Source organism: Onychomys torridus, chromosome 2, assembly GCF_903995425.1.
Source record: "Onychomys torridus chromosome 2, mOncTor1.1, whole genome shotgun sequence".
Classification (NCBI taxonomy): Eukaryota; Metazoa; Chordata; class Mammalia; order Rodentia; family Cricetidae; genus Onychomys; species Onychomys torridus.
This window is the reverse complement of record NC_050444.1, coordinates 163,918,255-163,935,703: the sequence shown is the minus strand read 5'-3', so window position 1 is coordinate 163,935,703 and position 17,449 is coordinate 163,918,255. Positions and strand designations below refer to the sequence as shown.

Sequence of the window (17,449 nt, the reverse complement as noted above, 5' to 3'; positions counted from 1 at the left end):
CCACCATCACCTGTGGAGCGGCTGTGCATGGAGGATGGTGATGATGGTCGCACAGCAGTGTGCATGTGCCAGTACTGTTGATCTGGCAATGACTGCCTCTGTCCGAGCACTCAGGAGGCAGAATCAGAAAGAGCCTGCATTTGAGGGACGTTTGGACTGCATAGTGAGACCCTGTCTCAAAAAAGTTGTCTTCTTTAGTTACATTTATGTGTGTTGAGTGTTTTGCCTGTAAAGACACCACATGCATGCAGTGCCTGAGGAGGCCAGAAGAGGGCATCAGATCCCCCTAGAACTAGAGCTGCTGTCTGTAAACCAGTGTGCGAGAGCTTGGAACCAAACCTGGTCCTCAGCAAGAACCAGTGCTGTTAACCATTGAGCCGTCTCCACCCTCCTCCAAAAAAATGTTTTAGGGTTAGTATGATAGGTTCTTCATATAGATTTTAGTAATTTAGTAAAGATTTTTTTAGACAGTCTTATGTATTCCCAGCTGTCCTTGAACTTACTATGTAACCAAGGATGACCTTGAATTTACCCTCCTGCCTCCATGCCCTGAGTGCTGGAGTTATCCGATATCACTCCTAGTTTTGTGTATTGCTGGAAACTGAACCCAGGGCTTCAGGCATGCTGAGCCAGTACTGTACCAGCTGAGCCCATCCCAGCTCCAGTAAGATGTATCTAACGTAAAAAAAAAAGAGAGAAGGAATGAAGCTCTCCATGAACCACTTTAAACTGGTTTCCAGAAGGTACTGTGTGTGCTAGAGACCAAGTACAGAGCAGCTACTGCCTCCTTTGTGTCAGGCAGATAGAATAGTACAGAAATATATGCCTATCAAAAAAAAAAAAAAAAGGTCCCTGAAAGACAAAAATGCAAGCCATGAGCCCTCTTCTCTCTGAAGCCCTCCAGGGAGGCCACATGGCCCCTAGCCAGTGGGATGCAGCATGCAGTGTCCCCATGGGCATGGCTCAGGCTGGGTGGTGGGGTACATCCAGGAAAGGTCATGGTGGAAGTAATAGTGAACAAGCCATGCACGCCCGTGCGTTGGCATCGCAGGAGAACATGCCCAGCATAAGGAGATGCTCCTTTGGTGGCAGCTGTGGGAGAAGGCTCAGCAGTGGCATCAGGCCCCCAGAGAGCAGTAGTAATCACGTATTTGACGTGTGCACAGATGTGTAAGCTGCCACAGAAGACACAGCAAACCTCCCTGAGGTTGATCTCCAGAGCCCCATGGCCTCATCATCCTGGAGCTTCTGGCTCTCAGACCCCAGCAGCTGTGACTCAGCATCAGGCTCTTCAGTATCTGCAGTGTTTGAAAAACAGGTTTTAGCACTGCCTGGATTTCTTGGACCCCCTGACAAATCAGGGAGTCTGGTAGCACCAAGTCCACTTTCCCATCAACACCACTTGGCATGGTGGCATCCACTCCCAGCAGGGCTCTCCCGTCAGTATCATTCCCAGAGTCCCTTGGCATGCACGCATGCACACAAGCACACACACTCTCTCACACACCCTCAGGATGAGGGCATCCCTGAAACCACTGGATACCAGAGAACCAGGCAGGGGCTGGAACCATCCAGCCACTCTGGGCTGACTGGGGCGGGAGGACTGGTGAGTACCTGAGCAGCATTCGATAGGTTTGGCCTCCGAAGACTGCAGTGTCTGGGCACTACTCTGTGCTGTATTTTGGTGGGGGCCGTCGGTCACAAGTGTGCTCCCAGCTGCCTACCACCCATTGCTCTTTGCCATGGAACAAAGCTCACTCTTCTGGGAGCTCAAGAAGTAAGATCTGGTCAGCAGTGAGGTCGGTTGGATGGCCAAGTGTCATATTAGAGAAACACCAGCAAAGGCTACATGAATCTCAGCCCCTCTGTGGAGTGGTTGTGTGACCCTCCGTGGTCAGTATGCAGTCCTCCTGCCCTCAAGACAAAAATAAATCCACAGTTAAATCTTAAAAGAAGGGGAAGGGCATCCTCCTAAGATTGGCCACTGGGCCCCATGACTGACGTGGCAAGGTGCTGCCAACCACATGTCTTCAGTCAGGACCTGGTTCCTCCAAAGGTGTGTAGGAGGAATCTGTCCCCGCCCCCTCAGCTTCTGGCACCATTTCTTGGCTTGGCAGCACTTAGGGCTGCAGTCACTTCTCATGACCATGTAGCCCTCCCCAAGATGCCAGTCACGTGGGAATCCATGGCTGGCTCTCCAGGAGGCAATGTGGCCCCATCTTGGTAATTACATTTGCAAAGACCCTTCTCTCAGATAAGGTCCCTTCCCAAGGTTTTGTTCATGTGAATTTTGGAGGGACACTAGCCCAGTTCCAGGGCCACAATCCATAATGACCCCAAAAATCTCATAGCCAGCAGGCTGTTTCCCTCATCAGTCTTGCCATCTTTGTCCTTTCTGAGGGTTCGCTGCTTCCCGGTAAAACGGCAGGAAGGCCAGAAAAACCAGGAGAAGCACCTAGCCAGGGGAACTGATGCTCCAGAGCATTGGTTCTCAACCTGTGAGTCGTGACCCCTTTGTGATTGACTTACCTTTTCACAGGGGTCGCCTAAGACCATCAGAAACACAGGTATGAAGTAGCAATGAAAACAGTTTTGTGGTTAGGGGTCACCACAACATGAGGAACATTAGGAAGGCTGAGAACAGCTGCTCCAGAGCCTCCCTGGAGCTGAAAAGACAGTGCCAGCCACAACAGCTCTGGTTTTATCATTTCAGATGGCAGAGCACCTAATGACCTTAGCCTATGACAATGGCATTAACCTGTTTGATACTGCAGAGGTCTACGCTGCTGGCAAGTATGTACTCTTCCCATGGGAGAAGGTGGCGTGGGACACCTTCAAAGAGCCACATTCCAGTTCCTACCTCTCCTTCCAGCACTCAGAACAGTGTCGACCTCTTTTTAGAGCTCTAAATGATCTTAGGAGATATTTGGATGGGGTCAGACTCAGAACACTCAGGCGCTGGCTGCTTACTAAACTCCCTGTGTGCCCAGGCACCAAGGTTTCCAAGGCACAGTGCTGGGCTAGAGCCAAGATTTACTGATTTCCCCGGCTGTCGGACGTGCTGGTGAGCTTCTGCCAGCAACATGAGCTTGACATGTTCATGTCTTAATGATGCAATAGAGGCGGTGGGGCAGACAGCCTTTCTGAGCTGGAGCGAGCAGGAACTGGCAAACCTCGGTGCGAAGGAAGCACTTTCCATCTTGACAGTGAACTTTCCAACTCACTTATGCAAAGGCTCAATGCTCTTCAGCCAGAGCTGTTGGCTTTAGTTTTAAAGACAGGCTGAAATCAAATCATCCAGACTCCTGCATCACATTTCCAAAAGTCAGTTTTTGTTGGTGAAATCATTCTCTGGCTCCCTTTCTGCCCTCCCTCCAGCCCACCCCTGTTTAGAGCCAGTCAAGTTCCCATCAGCTGGGCTGGCTGCAGCCCTGACCTGCTGTGTGCCATGGCCATGAGGCCAGCACCTGCTTCCTGGGCCTTGGGATGGTACCTGCTGCCTAGAGGGCAACCCTTAGCACCAAGCATCAGGAAACCCATCTGGACAACTGCCCACTCCCTCCCGGGGCCTGGGGAGCTGACAGCTGTCCCCCACCCCCTTTAACCTCCATCAGTAATGCTCGTATCATTCGTACACACAGTCCCCTCCCCTTATCCAGACAGACAGCAGCTTCCAATCACAGCAAGATGCTTTCCAGACAGACAAGCTAGGGCAGAACAGCCAGGGGTTGAAGAGCCTGGTGCAGATGCCCAGCCCAAAGGCATCTCCCAGTCTCCTCCCTGGCCCAGCTCCTGCCTGGGCTTCGCTGCCCAGGAGAGCAAACACAGATTAACATCACCTCCACTTATGCCAAACTCTGCTCTGTCCCTGCCTTCACATCTGCTTAACTGGACACTCAGAGCTGGCATTCCAGGGCACCACCCTGGACACTGGGCATCCTGGGGGCCTCTCGGGAGCGCCTTGCTAGAAGCCAAGGCCGAAGCTTTCTACGCTCACTGGTGTTGCTTCCAGAGCCCCTGCCCTCAGCCCTGTAGCCAGCGCCGTAGCTCCACAGTCCAGTCTGTAGCTAAGCCAGTCCGCTCACACAGCGGAGGTACCTTAACACCAGTGGCCAATGTGACTGAGGAGCTCAGTACTATGTCTTGAGGGCAGGCCAAGCTTCTCTGACCAAGGGGCTAGCTGTAGTTCCAGCAAGCAGTTAGCCAAAGCTGCCTGCCCCCCCCCCGACTGGGGGTGAGCATGCACATGTCTTGCTGACAGTAATTTGTGTGCTTCTCGGTGACCTGCCAGTATTTCTGTGCCCACATTAGCTTGCAGCCAAGATTGCAAGCAAGAGACTTGGGTTACCCACTCAAGCAGCCTCGCTATCAGCTTCCTCCTCTCCTGGTCTTTTGTCTGACAAATTGGGGGACCAAGGAATGAAAGGAGGCCAGAGCTGATTGAATTTTCAGTGCGTCCTGACCATAAATGAGGGGCATTCAGAATATATGCTAAACAGCTTGCAAATTAGAGCCCATTATTTCTGAGTGGATGACTCAGGCGCTTTTATAATTGGAATGTAGCACTGGGTTTGGATCATTTTCCGCCTGTTGTTTTTGCTCAGAAACATTTTGCTACAAGCAGAAAGTTCTTAAAAGTTAATCCGCACTGCTGTGCCAAGGGAAGCTGGAACAGCCAGCTTGTGACCCCAGCTGGCCCCGGCTTGAAGCAGGACCCTCAGCCATGCCAAGAACAGGCAGTGGGGCTGAGTAAAGAGAGAGGAGCTACACACAAGTACACTCACGCCACATACACACATGTGTGCACACACGCACAAAGCAGACGGGCACACACATGCTAGCCCCAGAAAATGCATTGTCTCTGCACACAGAGTCAGTGTGTGCAGAGAACATCTAGAGCACTGCTTGCCTTTTAAAGACAAGTTCACTGTACATTTTATTCTGCACCTTGGCCCAGCCTTTCCCCAGTGTATTTGCAGCTGGCCGAGGAATCCAGCTCTGGGGACCTTCCCTTCCCCAACAAATGAGGAGGTGCTGATGCGGGGACAGGCCTTTTCATCAGAGGAATAGCAGCCCCCACCCCCCCCCCCCACCCCTGCTGCCAGTCCTGGACAGTTGCAGACCTCACCCCTTCTGGAATGAGCTGCTGAGCCAAGGCCACATAGGCGCCTGGCATTCCAACCCCACTGGCATTTTCACAGAGGGGACCCAATGGCTCATTGTCACGGTGGGGCTGGGTTTGATTTTTTTTCCCATTATGCATAGATGAAATCCCCATGTCTGCTTCTCTCTCTGTCTCTTGCTTTGCAGGGCTGAAGTGGTATTAGGAAACATCATTAAGAAGAAGGGATGGAGGTAATTATCCAGTTCTCTGTGGTCTGTCTCCAGGGCACACAAGGAAGGCTGGGGGTGGAGGGTGGCATGCAGTGCAGAAGAGGCAAATGCATCCTGGGGTTCCTGGCTGGGGTGGGCAGACGGCCTGGGGCAAGCCTGGACTTGGATGGCACTGCAGTGGGAACCATGAGCGTTTGGGAATTGGTCTTTGCTGATTGCCACAGGAGTGGTCCATCCGCCGCTCTGGCAATCTTTCTTATTGTTTTTATCATTAAATTTATTTATTTACATGTGGTGGGCACATGCCACATTGCGAGTATTGGGGTCAAATGACAACCTGTAGAAGTTGGTTCTCTTCCTCTACCATGTGGATTCAGGGAATCAAGCTCAGGGCTTCTAGCTTGACAGCACACAGCCTTATTCGCCAAGCCAGCTCACCAGCCCCTTCTCTCTCTCTCTCTCTCTCTCTCTCTCTCTCTCTCTCATAGAAAAGTTAATTCAGTACTCTGCAAGGCCACCAGTAGGCTAGACAATAACAAGAGTATTGCTGAAGGCTGGGAATGTTGCTAGAGTGCTTGTCAGGCCTGGGTTCAATTCCCAGCAGTGCATAAATGAGGCAGAGTGGTACATGCCTGTCAGGAAGCAGAAGGAGCAGGCACCCAAGGACGTTCTCAGCCCCATGAAACCCTGTTGTGCACACAGAAAGTACTCACTGTGGCCTCCCCGAGCAATCTTGCTGAAATCTCCAGTTGCCCAGTTTTTCCTGCTGAAAGGGGAGACCCTCTCAGAACAGAAGTAGCTTCTGCCCCCTCCAAGGGAGTGAGTCTTTACACCACAGGGGTGCCATGCAAGCAACTAAGGCCAGGGTCCCAGAATTCACCATGTTCACCAAACAGGTGCACAATTCAGTTCTTTGAGGCAGAAGTGATGCTGTTTGTGATTAGTCCTGGCCCCTACACACACACACACACACACACACACACACACACACACCTTGTCCCACTGCACTCCAGATTCATGGGATGGGACTTCCTGAACACAGCCTTGAGCCAAAATAAACTGCAAATGAGCATTCTCAGATGGCCTGGGCATGATGGGCACCATGCAGAGGTCCACGTGTGAAAGGCTTTTAATTCTCAGCTGAACTCCATCCTCTCTGCCCAACCTAAGGACCTTAGAGATAGTTCAGCCTTCAGGAGCTCACTGTCTGCATCTGTAAAAGGATCAGTGTGTGAGCAGAGGGAAGGGTGTCTAGATCTGTAACTCACCAGTCTAGCCTGGCCAGGCCATGCTGAACCTGGGGGGTGTCAGGCTTCAGCCCAACACCCAACTGCATTGTGTCCCTTGGGCTTAGAAGGTGACAGAGCTCAAAGGCAGCAGGATAGGAGCCAATCTTAGTCAATGTTCTGTTGCCATGAGAAGACACATGATCAAGGCAACTTACAAGGGAAAGCATTTAATTGGGGGCTTGCTTACAGTTCAGAGCTTCAGTACATTAGCATCATGGTGAAGAGCATGGTGGCACACAGGTAGGCCTGGTCCTGGAGAAGTGCCTTAGAGCTCACTTCTTCAGAGCTCACACATCAGATTCACAGGTTGCAGACCTCCAGGGAGAGACCCGGCCTGATGTGGGCTTTTGAAACCTCACAGCCCAGCCCAGTGACACTTCTCTGACAAGGCCTCACCTCCTAATCCTTCCTAAAGAGTTCCACTAACTGGGAACTAAGCACTTAAACACATGCCTGTGGGACTGTTCTCATTCAAACACCACAGAACCCAAAGTGCCCACAACAGATACCCACCTCTGTCAGTCTATACTGAGCCCTGCTCTGTACCCCAAACCTTCCCTCCTCCTTGACCTTCCTGGTGGTCACTTAGAATCTCAGTGACCGGATCTCACACCACAGGGTTCCTGACACCCTCCCCCATCTCCTCTCACACAGTCCATCTGTTTCCTCTTGGCTCAGATCAATCCCAAATACATTCTTCCTATTCAGTAATCCAAGGTAAAGCCTGGTGGTGTGCATGGAGAGGCTCACACTAGGTCATCATTCCTTTGGCATAAGCTGGCACTGCCCATCAATGCAGGTAGCTAGATACCAGTGCATCTGGCAGCAGAACAGGCATTGTGAGAACAACTTGGGGCTCCCCTGCCTCAGCAGGCCCTCGTGGGCTGAAGAGCACACGTAGGGTGTGGAAGCCACTGTCACTGATCCCCAGAAACCTTGGCTCTTGCACTGCATCTCCGCTGTCAGACCCCAACACCAGCCTGCAGCGTGGAGGTGCTTGGTTGCATCTGTTAGTGGGGAGATCCAGACCTTGAGCTTGGCATCTGGCAAGAGCTTCACAATTCAGAAACACCCGTTTCACACCAGGCTCCCAGGTGGGACAGCTGTGGGACCCCTAGGTGAAGGCTGAGGAAAGACCTCAAGGGCCAGCCAGGTCCAGTAACTCCTCTCTTCTACTCTGCAGACGGTCCAGCCTCGTCATCACCACCAAGATCTTCTGGGGTGGAAAGTAAGTGTCACAGTTTGTAGGGCTCCCGGTGGCGCCTGGCCACTGCAGCCCCAGTTCCTGAGGAGACACCACTTGCAAGGCTGGGGCAAGGGTCACACTGTTGTCCTTGAGGAAGGAGGGTATGATGGTCTCGGCACAGCTACCTGCAGGCTGGCACTCATTCCATCTGGGGACCTCACGCCCATCTGGTATTTTCCCAAACTGCAAGCAGCTCTGGCTGAATTTGTCCTTTACTCAGACCTTGTCTAATTTTTATTATTTTTACTTGTATATGACATTATAAAAATTCTCGAAAACTTGCCAGGTGGCACATGCCTTTAATCCCAGCACTCGGGAGGCAAAGCCAGGCGGATCTCTGTGAGTTTGAGGCCAGCCTGGGCTACAGAGTGAGATCCAGGACAAGCATCAAAACTACACAGAGAAACCCTGTCTCAAAAAACAAAAAAACAAAAAAACAAAACAAAAAAAATTCTAGTTAACAGAAAATTATGAACTGTCTAAACCATCTTAAAGTCCCTGGGCCACCTGACACTCAGCCGGTTTCCAGGTATCTGGCTCTGTATTCTCTAGGGCTGGATAAAGTTCATCTCATAGGGGTTATAAATATGATTTATAGGCTGAGGATGAGGCTCAGTCAGTAGAATGCTTGCCAGGCATGGATGGAGCCCTTTGTTCCTCCTCATACGCTGTAAACTATGGTGGTGGTTCATGCCTAGAATTACAGCATTCGGAAGTTGAGGAATCCGAAGCTGAAGGTCATCTATGGCTATGTAACAAATTTGAAGCTAGCTAGGACACATGAAACCCTGTCTCAAAAAAAAAAAAAATTCTTAGCTAGGCTTACATCTGTAATCCCAGTACTTGAGAAGTTGAGACAGGAGGGCCATGAGTTTGAGGCCACCCTGAGATATGTCTCAAAAGCATAAATAAATCTAAGCTGGGCAGCAAGGTGATATTAAAACCTAGAGCCCTTGTGGCCCCTGCCACCCTGGGATCAGCATCCAGGTGTCCACCCGAGCCGTGAAAACTCAGCCTGCAGCTGCCACCCACAGATGTCACGTTCTAACCGACGTTCTTCCTAGCATTGTACCATAAACCTTATCCCTCTACCGACTGCAACATCTCCCACCCTGTTGACCTGTTTTTCAGAGCGGAGACAGAGAGAGGCCTTTCTCGGAAGCACATAATCGAAGGTGAGGGGGTGGGGCTCTAACCATGGTCCCCCAGCCCGTGACCTCCTGGAAGGAGGACCAAGAGGCATGCGTAGTGACCCTATCCCTTCCTGCAGTGACTCCGTACAGGCCTCAGCCCTGGAGCACATGGACCCTGTCTTTGAGCATTTCCTTCTGCTCCAAAGAGCCAAGAGGCGGGAGACCTGCTATTGGATGAAGGCTGTGCTGAGCCTGGACAGACGTGTTCAGGTTTCAGGACAGGCTGAGCCTCCCTGAGCTTGTGTCAAAAGGCCTAGAAAGCAGGCTGTGAGAGCACCCACACCCCACCAAGGCTGTTTGGAATAATGGACATGCAGCCCAGAGTGGGGGTGGCTGGATGTGGGCTCTGCCTCTAAGAGTCCCATTTATTCTGATCTAAGTCATATCTTTCATAAGAAACATCATAACTGGGGGGGGGGGGGGGTTTGGTACCTGGCCCTCCCACCTCAGGCTCAGTGTCTTCACCCTAGCCGTTGGCTCTGAGCTGTTGGGAGGTGTGGGTTGGTGACTGGTGTGTGTCAGATACACCAGCCTTTTGTACTGTCCCCCCTTGTGATATCGTGCCCAGCTCTGCTTGTTACTACAGTACAGACCACCAGGTCCTGGGAGTGGCCCAAGGGGCATGTATCCATTTGGCCTCAGGACATCTGGCCTGTGGTTCTCTTGACATCCTCTGGAATAGCCAGGGTGCCCACTCCCTTTAAGATGTACCTGATGTCTTGGCATTTCCTCAAGACTGTCACCTGCCCTAAAGCTCCACGTGGCAGGGGCCTGCCCTCTTCTCTGGCCTCCTGAGCCAGGCCCCAGGGGGAGTCTAGAGGCGCAGGCAGTGCTGACCCCTCCTGTTCTCCTAGGACTGAAGGCGTCCCTGGAGAGGCTGCAGCTGGAGTATGTGGACGTGGTTTTTGCCAACCGCCCAGACCCCAACACGCCCATGGAAGGTAGGTGGGCTGGTTACCCCCTATCCAGTTCATGCAGGACAAAGCCAAGCGACCAGTGGGTCGGCTCTGAGGTTCTGGTGACTGTCAAGTACTCCCATGCTGGGCACTGGGGACAGAGATGGCTAGGCCTCTGGGTGGGGGAGGGCAGGCTGGCCCTGCCAGGCTGAGCCCAGGCCCTGATCTTGGTCTGCAACCTGGCTGTTGAGGACCTCTCCAGCAGCAGAGTTCTCTCAGCAGTTGGTATTTTGCACAGTGGTGGCTGTTGGGGACTGTTACATTCCTTTCCTTCTTGCTCCCCTGGGAGGGCTTAGAGGTCTTTTGCTCTTGGGGTAAGTTATTACCTGAAGGAGAGTGAGCACTCAGTGCTCTGAAGAGCCCTTTGGGTTTCTTTGGCGTTTATTTATTCCCTCGACTCCCGGTCCCTCCATCTCTCCCACTTCCTGCCTCAGCATCTTCTCATTTATGCTTCGCTGCTTCTGGGACTTGGGAGGTTAAGTGGAACTGGTTATTTTGTCTCCATTTGCTTTTATATATATACACACACTGGTGTGTGTGTCTATATATATTCTTTCTTTCTAGCAGAACTCTGTTCTGTGCAATGATTTGTGCTCTTCTGTCCCGCCCTTTATCATACCACGCCTCTGTGTTCCCACAGCGATAAACTCTGGTCTCTTTAAATCTTTCTTTTATCACCAGGGGACCCATTTAGTTCCTTCAAGTCAAGGACATTCATCATTGAAGGTACACAGTACCCTCAGCCGACTATTGACTTCTGTGTCCGAGCTGCATTCTATGAGACAGTATTTTTATTTACATGACCCTCTGCCCCCCATGACAAACTTCTTCATAAAATGCATAAGGGGGAAGTGCCCCACAAGGACATCTTGCAAGCAAAGGGAAAGCAAAATGGTGTTGGAGCCCCTCGCTGCCCATCCGTGCTGTCATTCCGTCCTTCCTTCTGGGTGTGCATGTCCCCACTCCATGCTTGTGATGCCGAGATCCGCAACGGCCGGCTGGCTTTCTGCCGGGGTCTCCCTTGGTCTGAGGATGCTCCAGTCCCTGCCAGGGAACTTGACCTTTGGATAGTATGATGGGAAGAGCTGGGAAAGACTAGGTTTCCACAAGGGTCCTGGGACCCCAGACTGTGCAACCCCTAAGACTTACCTCTTTCATAATTCATGCTTGGTAAGTTCTAGCCTCCAAAAGAGGCAAAGAACTAGCCAACAAGCCGCCCGACTACCACAGTGGTTCCTTGTGAGCACTCTGGCTGCATGTAGTTACTCATGTTTGCTCATCTAGCAGCCAGGATCAAAATAGAGTGAATCTCTTCCTTGAGGAATACATGAACTGGCACGATGTTGAGGCCCAGGGCATCTTTGTACCATGCTTGGTATCTGCCCATCTCCATCAACAAATGGCCTTAGAACCCCCACTCAAGGATAGGCCTTGGCCTCCCTGGGGACCAGGCAGCATTCCACACTGGAAGGGCTCCTGCCTGCCAGCTGGTACTGCCACCTGACCCCTCCCATGTATTATTTGTGATGCTGTAGAGATGCCCTGGGTTTTGGCTGCAACTGGAAGGCTTTGGCCTCCCTGCTCCTGTCAAGCAGCATTAATTATTGAGGTGAAAGACAGTTGTCCCTAAGTGTCACTGTTTCTGGCTCCCACATCTAGACTGCCCAGATCCCCCAGGTGCCTAGGTTCCCCTGCCCCTTAGAATAGCTGGTCACACCAGGCTCCTTAATCCCAGGTGCTAGACTGTCTCCATCTCCCCGACGGCATGGAAAGAGCATCATGCAGTTTCTCTGGCTGTGATCTTCATGACCGTGACCAGACAGCTCTGGGGAGTCTGGGGAGAGAGGCTAATGTGGGCCGTCCTCTCGGCTTCCCTACCTCTGGCATGTGGACCTAAGCATTGGCTGCAAAGAGTAGGAGAACCATGCTGCATGGTCTTGAGTATCGCCAAGAGTGTTTCTAAAAATCTTAACTAGCCTGGGCTCCATTGAGTGGGGCCCCGGGACCCTCTAGGTTTCTTGAAACCTTCCCAATCAGGTTCTGTCCTCTCCCTATGTAAAACATTTTGTTGGTTAAAACCAGTGACCTAGGGAAGGACCCAGAAGGCCTAAACTCCCTTCTCATATGCCCCCTCACCTAGGCAGGATGAAGGAAACTCCAAAGAGCCACAGACCCTGACCCCAGAAGAGGGGGGGACAGGAGGCAGAGTTGCCCTACAGGGGAAGAAATAAGGTGTGACTTCCCTGGTGCTCTGGGTGAACCTACTGGGACTGTTACACCAGAATCCCCAGTGACCTTAGTGCCAGAGATGAGGATGCCCCAGATTCTACCCTGAATAGACCTTAGCCAAAGCAGTACTTAGGGGCCCAGAATGAGTAAGAAGTAAGACCCCCCCCCAAACCAGCACAGACAGAAGCCAGCACTGTGTCCCATGCAAGGAGGGTACCATGGACCCAGTGGCACTTCGAGGCAGGCTATCAGCTCTGTCATTCTCTTCTTCCCCTTCTCTCACGGTTCCTGCCAGGGGTCTCTGCTGCTCGGGTGGGGCGGGGGGGCATTCAGAGGGGAGGCAGATGTTACCCCTATGTTTTTAGAAACACTTGCTCCTCTACATTCCTACCCTGCCTTTGGCTGTCAACCTTGCAAGCACTGTACCAGACCTGTGAGAAATCCATGGAGCCATCCATCCCTCACCCTCCAAGACTAAGTCTGTTTGAAGAGCCAACACACCTCTAAGAGGCAAAATGGCCCAGGGAGAAGGCCTACAGGCGGGAGGGGTTTTTAATTAGCTTGTATTACCCATATGTAATTAACGGGTTTTGTTATGACACTTTCTACATGTATATAATGTATTTCGATCACATTCACCCCCATCACCCCTAGCTGCCCTCCCACTCCTGATCATCCCTTTTTTCCTTCCCATTCAGTCCATGTACACTTTCAACTGGTAGATTTTTATGCCCCCAAACTCTCGGATATGAAGAAACGTGTGCTGTTGGGGTGGGGAGAGTCCTGCTCTTGCCCTAGAAGAAGATGGGGTGGGACGTGTTTCAGCCATTCATGCCTTAGGATGTTGTAAGTCTCAGCTCTTGTGGAAACTCACAACTCTTTGCTCTAGACCTTGGCCCCTCACAGAAGGGACGATTGGCCCCCAGCCTCCCACCCCCTGACCTGAGAATAGCCTGGGTGTGGTCTGCCCAAACCTCTCCACTTCTGCTTCTGGCTCCTGAAGCACAAGAACAAGAAAGACTGGCCTCCAGAGCCCCAGTGTCAAGGGCCTGCCTTTTCCCTCCAGGCACCATCTCCCTCTGTGTGAAGTCCTCGGGACTCCAGTGAGAACGGCCTAGCAGAGCTTTGGCAAACATCGCTAATGTCCTGCCTTTTTCCGTCCAGCTGGTCCCGATGATCAGGATTCCTACTTCCTCATCCTAGAGTCTGAGGCCCACTCCTGGAGCTCACACCCCCTCCTCCCCTTAGCCAGCCATGGGGACATCGGGCTACCCACAAGCCTTTTCCCAGGGATCCCGGCAAGCCTTACTTGGTCAGAGAACTTACCTTCAGGATTTCAGTCTCATTTTCTTTTCTCCTGGAGTCTCTCCTCTCCAACACCCATACTCAGCTCTGGAGCCAGGAAGTACACTGCTTGCAAGATGCCCTTGCAGCCTGCTCCCTCCTCCTGGCACCCCACCTGCATCTGCACACTGCCCCCAGGCTGGGCCTGAGACCCAGCTGCCCCAACCCATGGTCTCCCTTCTCTCTCACAGAGACCGTGCGGGCCATGACCCACGTCATCAACCAAGGGATGGCCATGTACTGGGGCACGTCACGCTGGAGTTCCATGGAGATCATGGTAGGGTGACACACCCATGTGTGTACAGGCATGGGTTCCTTGTGGGAGGAGATCCCGGGACTCGGGCACATGTGTTGAAAAGAAGGACATTGTAACAGGGTGTGGTTGTCAGCGTGCCTCACAGCACCGTACATGGCCCTGGACAGGTGGCTTGCCTCTGAGGCTCAGTTTCTGGCTCTATAGAACAAGCCTGCTGGTGTGGACCTAGGGCCCTCAGTACCTGTGCTACCTGCCATTCGTTCTGGGCTCCTAGGATGCTCTGTACGATTTAAGGGCTTCCCAGGAGCTGACTCCAGTTTAGCCTCTACAGTACCATAGTAGGTAAATGACGATGCTAACCTCGGTCTCAAATGGGGAAGTCAAGGACAGAGGGGTTAAGTCCCATGCTTAAGGTCACACTGCTTAGGTCAAGACAGATACCCAGACAATGGAGGTTGGAGCCTGGGCTGCCTTTTCAGGAAAGCACCCCAATAACTGTCATCTCTTTCCGTGGGAGCCATCAGAGGCTAGAGCAGCCTATGTCCCTATGTATTTCTGGGGTTCTCAGGAAGAGTCAACAGGAAGACACGGAAGGAAGTGGCCGAGATGGAGAGGCTGCCTCCGTCCTCTGCCTGAGGGTGGGGAAATGGTGAAGGCTCCTTCCTAACAGCCTCCCCACTGCCCTCCACACCTGCCCTGCCCAGAGTCTCAGCACTCCAGGTAATGCAGGGCTGCTGTAGCTTCTGGGAGGCACAGATTACTGCTTCATGCAGGAAGTGCAAAGGGTGTTTTTTTCCTTGCAAATCCCAGGGGACTTTGCACGCCCCTGATATAACTCCGCGTTTGAGAGGATTAGCAAGCCTGTGTCTGCCATCTCCCCAGCCAGCACAGGACTCCGACAGATGGATGAAGAAGCTGAGTCTCAGATCAAAGTGGAGCAGGGCCTCTCTGAGTGGCGGGCACATCCCCACAGTAGGACTGTCTATAGCCTGAGTTCACCCCAAGCTTCTGATCCCTCGCTAACCCCATCAGTTAGCTGATGCAGCTGTTGCCTCTGGAAGGCATCTGCAACCACCAAATTCATCATAGGTCCGAGGCCTTGATTGCCAGCCATAAGCCGGCCCTATTAGAAGGGCTACAGACACCCTTGGCTCATTAGAACCTTATGACAAATGGGGAAACTAAGGCACCATGATCCCATTTGCCTCTGGCCCTAGGCCTTACTACATTGTGATTCCTCTAAGAACCATTAAGTCTTAGGATTCCAAAGTCTACCCTCTTTTCCTGGCTCCTATGGGGCTTGCCTCAGACCCTCAGGAAAGCTAGGGGTAAAGCGAGCAGCAAGGCCTGGGGATGCCTCTGTGTCCTTTCCCCATGGCCCCCAAGTCCTTCCGCTGACACAGCAGTCTCCTTCTGTACCTCAGGAGGCATACTCGGTGGCGCGGCAGTTCAACCTAATCCCGCCCATCTGCGAGCAGGCTGAATACCACATGTTCCAGAGAGAGAAAGTGGAGGTCCAGCTGCCAGAGCTGTTCCACAAGATAGGTGGGTATCAGCCTACCGCCTCCACTCACACCTCACCACCCTCAGGGCCCCAGCTTAATCTCACCACCTTAACCTTCCCTGGTCTCTCTCTCTCAGGAGTGGGCGCCATGACCTGGTCCCCTCTGGCCTGTGGCATCGTCTCAGGAAAGTATGACAGTGGTATCCCGCCCTACTCCAGAGCCTCCCTGAAGGTGAGCACAGCTGGGGTGGGTAGGACACCTTTGGTGTAAGAACGTAGATATCAGCCAGGCGGTGGTGGCGTAGCACTCGGGAGGCAGAGCTAGGTGGATCTCTGTGAGTTCGAGGCCAGCCTGGTCTACAGAGTGAGATCCAGGACAGGCACCAAAAACTACACAGAGAAACCCTGTCTCGAAAAACCAAGTAGTAGAAATAATAATAATAATAATAATAATAATAATAATAATAATAATAATGTAGATAAAGGCCTGATTCTGGCCTGGTTCTGAGTCTATAGGGCCTCCCACCCATGGGGCAGACCCCAGATAAGCAGGCCGATGAACACCCCTCCACACCTGAGCCCCTTGTGTGGTTCAGCATTCAGAGTATGGGCTGGTCCAGTATTGCCTTCGTTTACGTTCCTTCCTATGATTTCCCGGCTTTAACCGTCACAGAGACCCCAGACAAAGCTTAGGGCGCAGAGTTGGCTCCAAGCCAAAGCCTGTTCCCTTGTTGTACACCCAGAGGCGTGAGGGTGACCGTCTTTGGGTGACAAGAGCCCTAGAACCCCAACTCTAGGCCTCACTCTCACCCCAGCCTGAGTCCCAGGAGGCTCCTCGGGGCCAGAGGTACCTGTGCCTCTGGCCCAGGGTCGGGTCAGTGCACCACAAACCTTGTCCTTCAGGAGACGGAAGGGTCTGTGAAAGTCTGGCCCAGTGCAAGCATGAGGCCAGGAAACAACAGAGCTGGTGTTTAGGGAGCAACATCTACCTGCATCTGGAGGTCCAGTGACCTTCCCTTACCTGGAGCTTGTCCCTCCCCAGGGCTACCAGTGGTTGAAGGACAAGATCCTGAGTGAGGAGGGTCGGCGCCAGCAGGCCAAGCTGAAGGAACTGCAGGCGATCGCTGAGCGCCTAGGCTGCACCCTCCCCCAGCTGGCCATAGGTAATGGGCTCTGGGCACAGTGGGGAACCTGTTCCTAAGTTCCCTGAGGGCCTGAGCTATACCTTCACCAGCTGACTATGGATAGTGTGTCTAGCCACAATAAAGAGAGTGGCCCTGGGAAGAAAGTGAGGGACCCTAGGCAGCACCCCCTTGATGGCCAAGGTAAGGACTCTGGGGCAGAGTTAGAATCTGGGTCTCTTTTTAAGAGATAGGCCACCAGCCTAGACCCTCAGTCAGCTAGCCAGGCATCATGGGAAAGGACCTTTGAGCACTTGGGCCCTCTCCCCAGCAGAAACAATGTGGCCGCAGCTCCCCAGAACCTCTTCTAGATACCCCATGGGAAAACTCTCACCCAGTACTTCTGAGAATCCTAAGCATCCCTGGACCCCAGAGCCTGAGGACCTATGCCCCAGGGTAGAGAGGCAGGCCCTGCACAGAGTATCTCCCTCACCTCTGGTCTTGCTGCCCACAGCCTGGTGCCTGAGGAACGAGGGCGTCAGCTCTGTGCTTCTGGGTGCTTCCAATGCTGAGCAACTCATGGAAAACATTGGCGCAATACAGGTGAGACGGGGTACTGGTGGTGGGCCCAGGTACCGCCAGCCTTCCTGGATAGACAGCTTCACTGAGCCCTTCCAGGAGCATGGGGCACACGATGGCAGAGAGCCCCGCTCCTTCAGAGTGTGCCTCACAGGAACAGAGATAAACACTTGAGTAAGACTTGAGTGTTGTAAAGCAGCCAACCACTGTGAGAAGAGAGGCCAGAGTTAGGCATGGATACTGAAATGCAAGGGCAGAGGCATTCAAGACCCAGGAGGCCTTGTAAAGAAGGGGGTTTTGAAACAAACTCAAGGAGACACAAAGGGCCACGGGGGTTATGCAGCCACTCAGCAAAGAACCTTTGGGGGAACAGGAGGTCAGAGGGCTGGAGTAGATGG

At 52.7% G+C, this 17,449-nt stretch overlaps 1 protein-coding gene across 5 annotated transcripts in view; it reads left to right on the top strand.

Moving 5' to 3' along the window:
* The window catches only part of Kcnab2 (potassium voltage-gated channel subfamily A regulatory beta subunit 2), an 88,032-nt gene that overhangs the window by 67,787 nt on the left and 2,796 nt on the right, over positions 1-17,449 (top strand). For 4 of the 5 annotated variants that reach the window (XM_036177576.1, XM_036177575.1, XM_036177573.1 and 1 more), the window contains 10 exons: positions 2,714-2,793; positions 5,311-5,355; positions 7,807-7,851; positions 9,001-9,044; positions 9,917-10,003; positions 13,783-13,868; positions 15,272-15,392; positions 15,489-15,583; positions 16,394-16,514; positions 16,987-17,075. In XM_036177576.1, the coding sequence (XP_036033469.1) occupies positions 2,714-2,793; positions 5,311-5,355; positions 7,807-7,851; positions 9,001-9,044; positions 9,917-10,003; positions 13,783-13,868; positions 15,272-15,392; positions 15,489-15,583; positions 16,394-16,514; positions 16,987-17,075 (813 nt within the window). Of the gene's footprint in view, positions 1-2,713; positions 2,794-5,310; positions 5,356-7,806; positions 7,852-9,000; positions 9,045-9,916; positions 10,004-10,699; positions 10,745-13,782; positions 13,869-15,271; positions 15,393-15,488; positions 15,584-16,393; positions 16,515-16,986; positions 17,076-17,449 lie in introns of all 5 variants that reach the window. The other variant, XM_036177577.1, reaches the window with a different exon arrangement.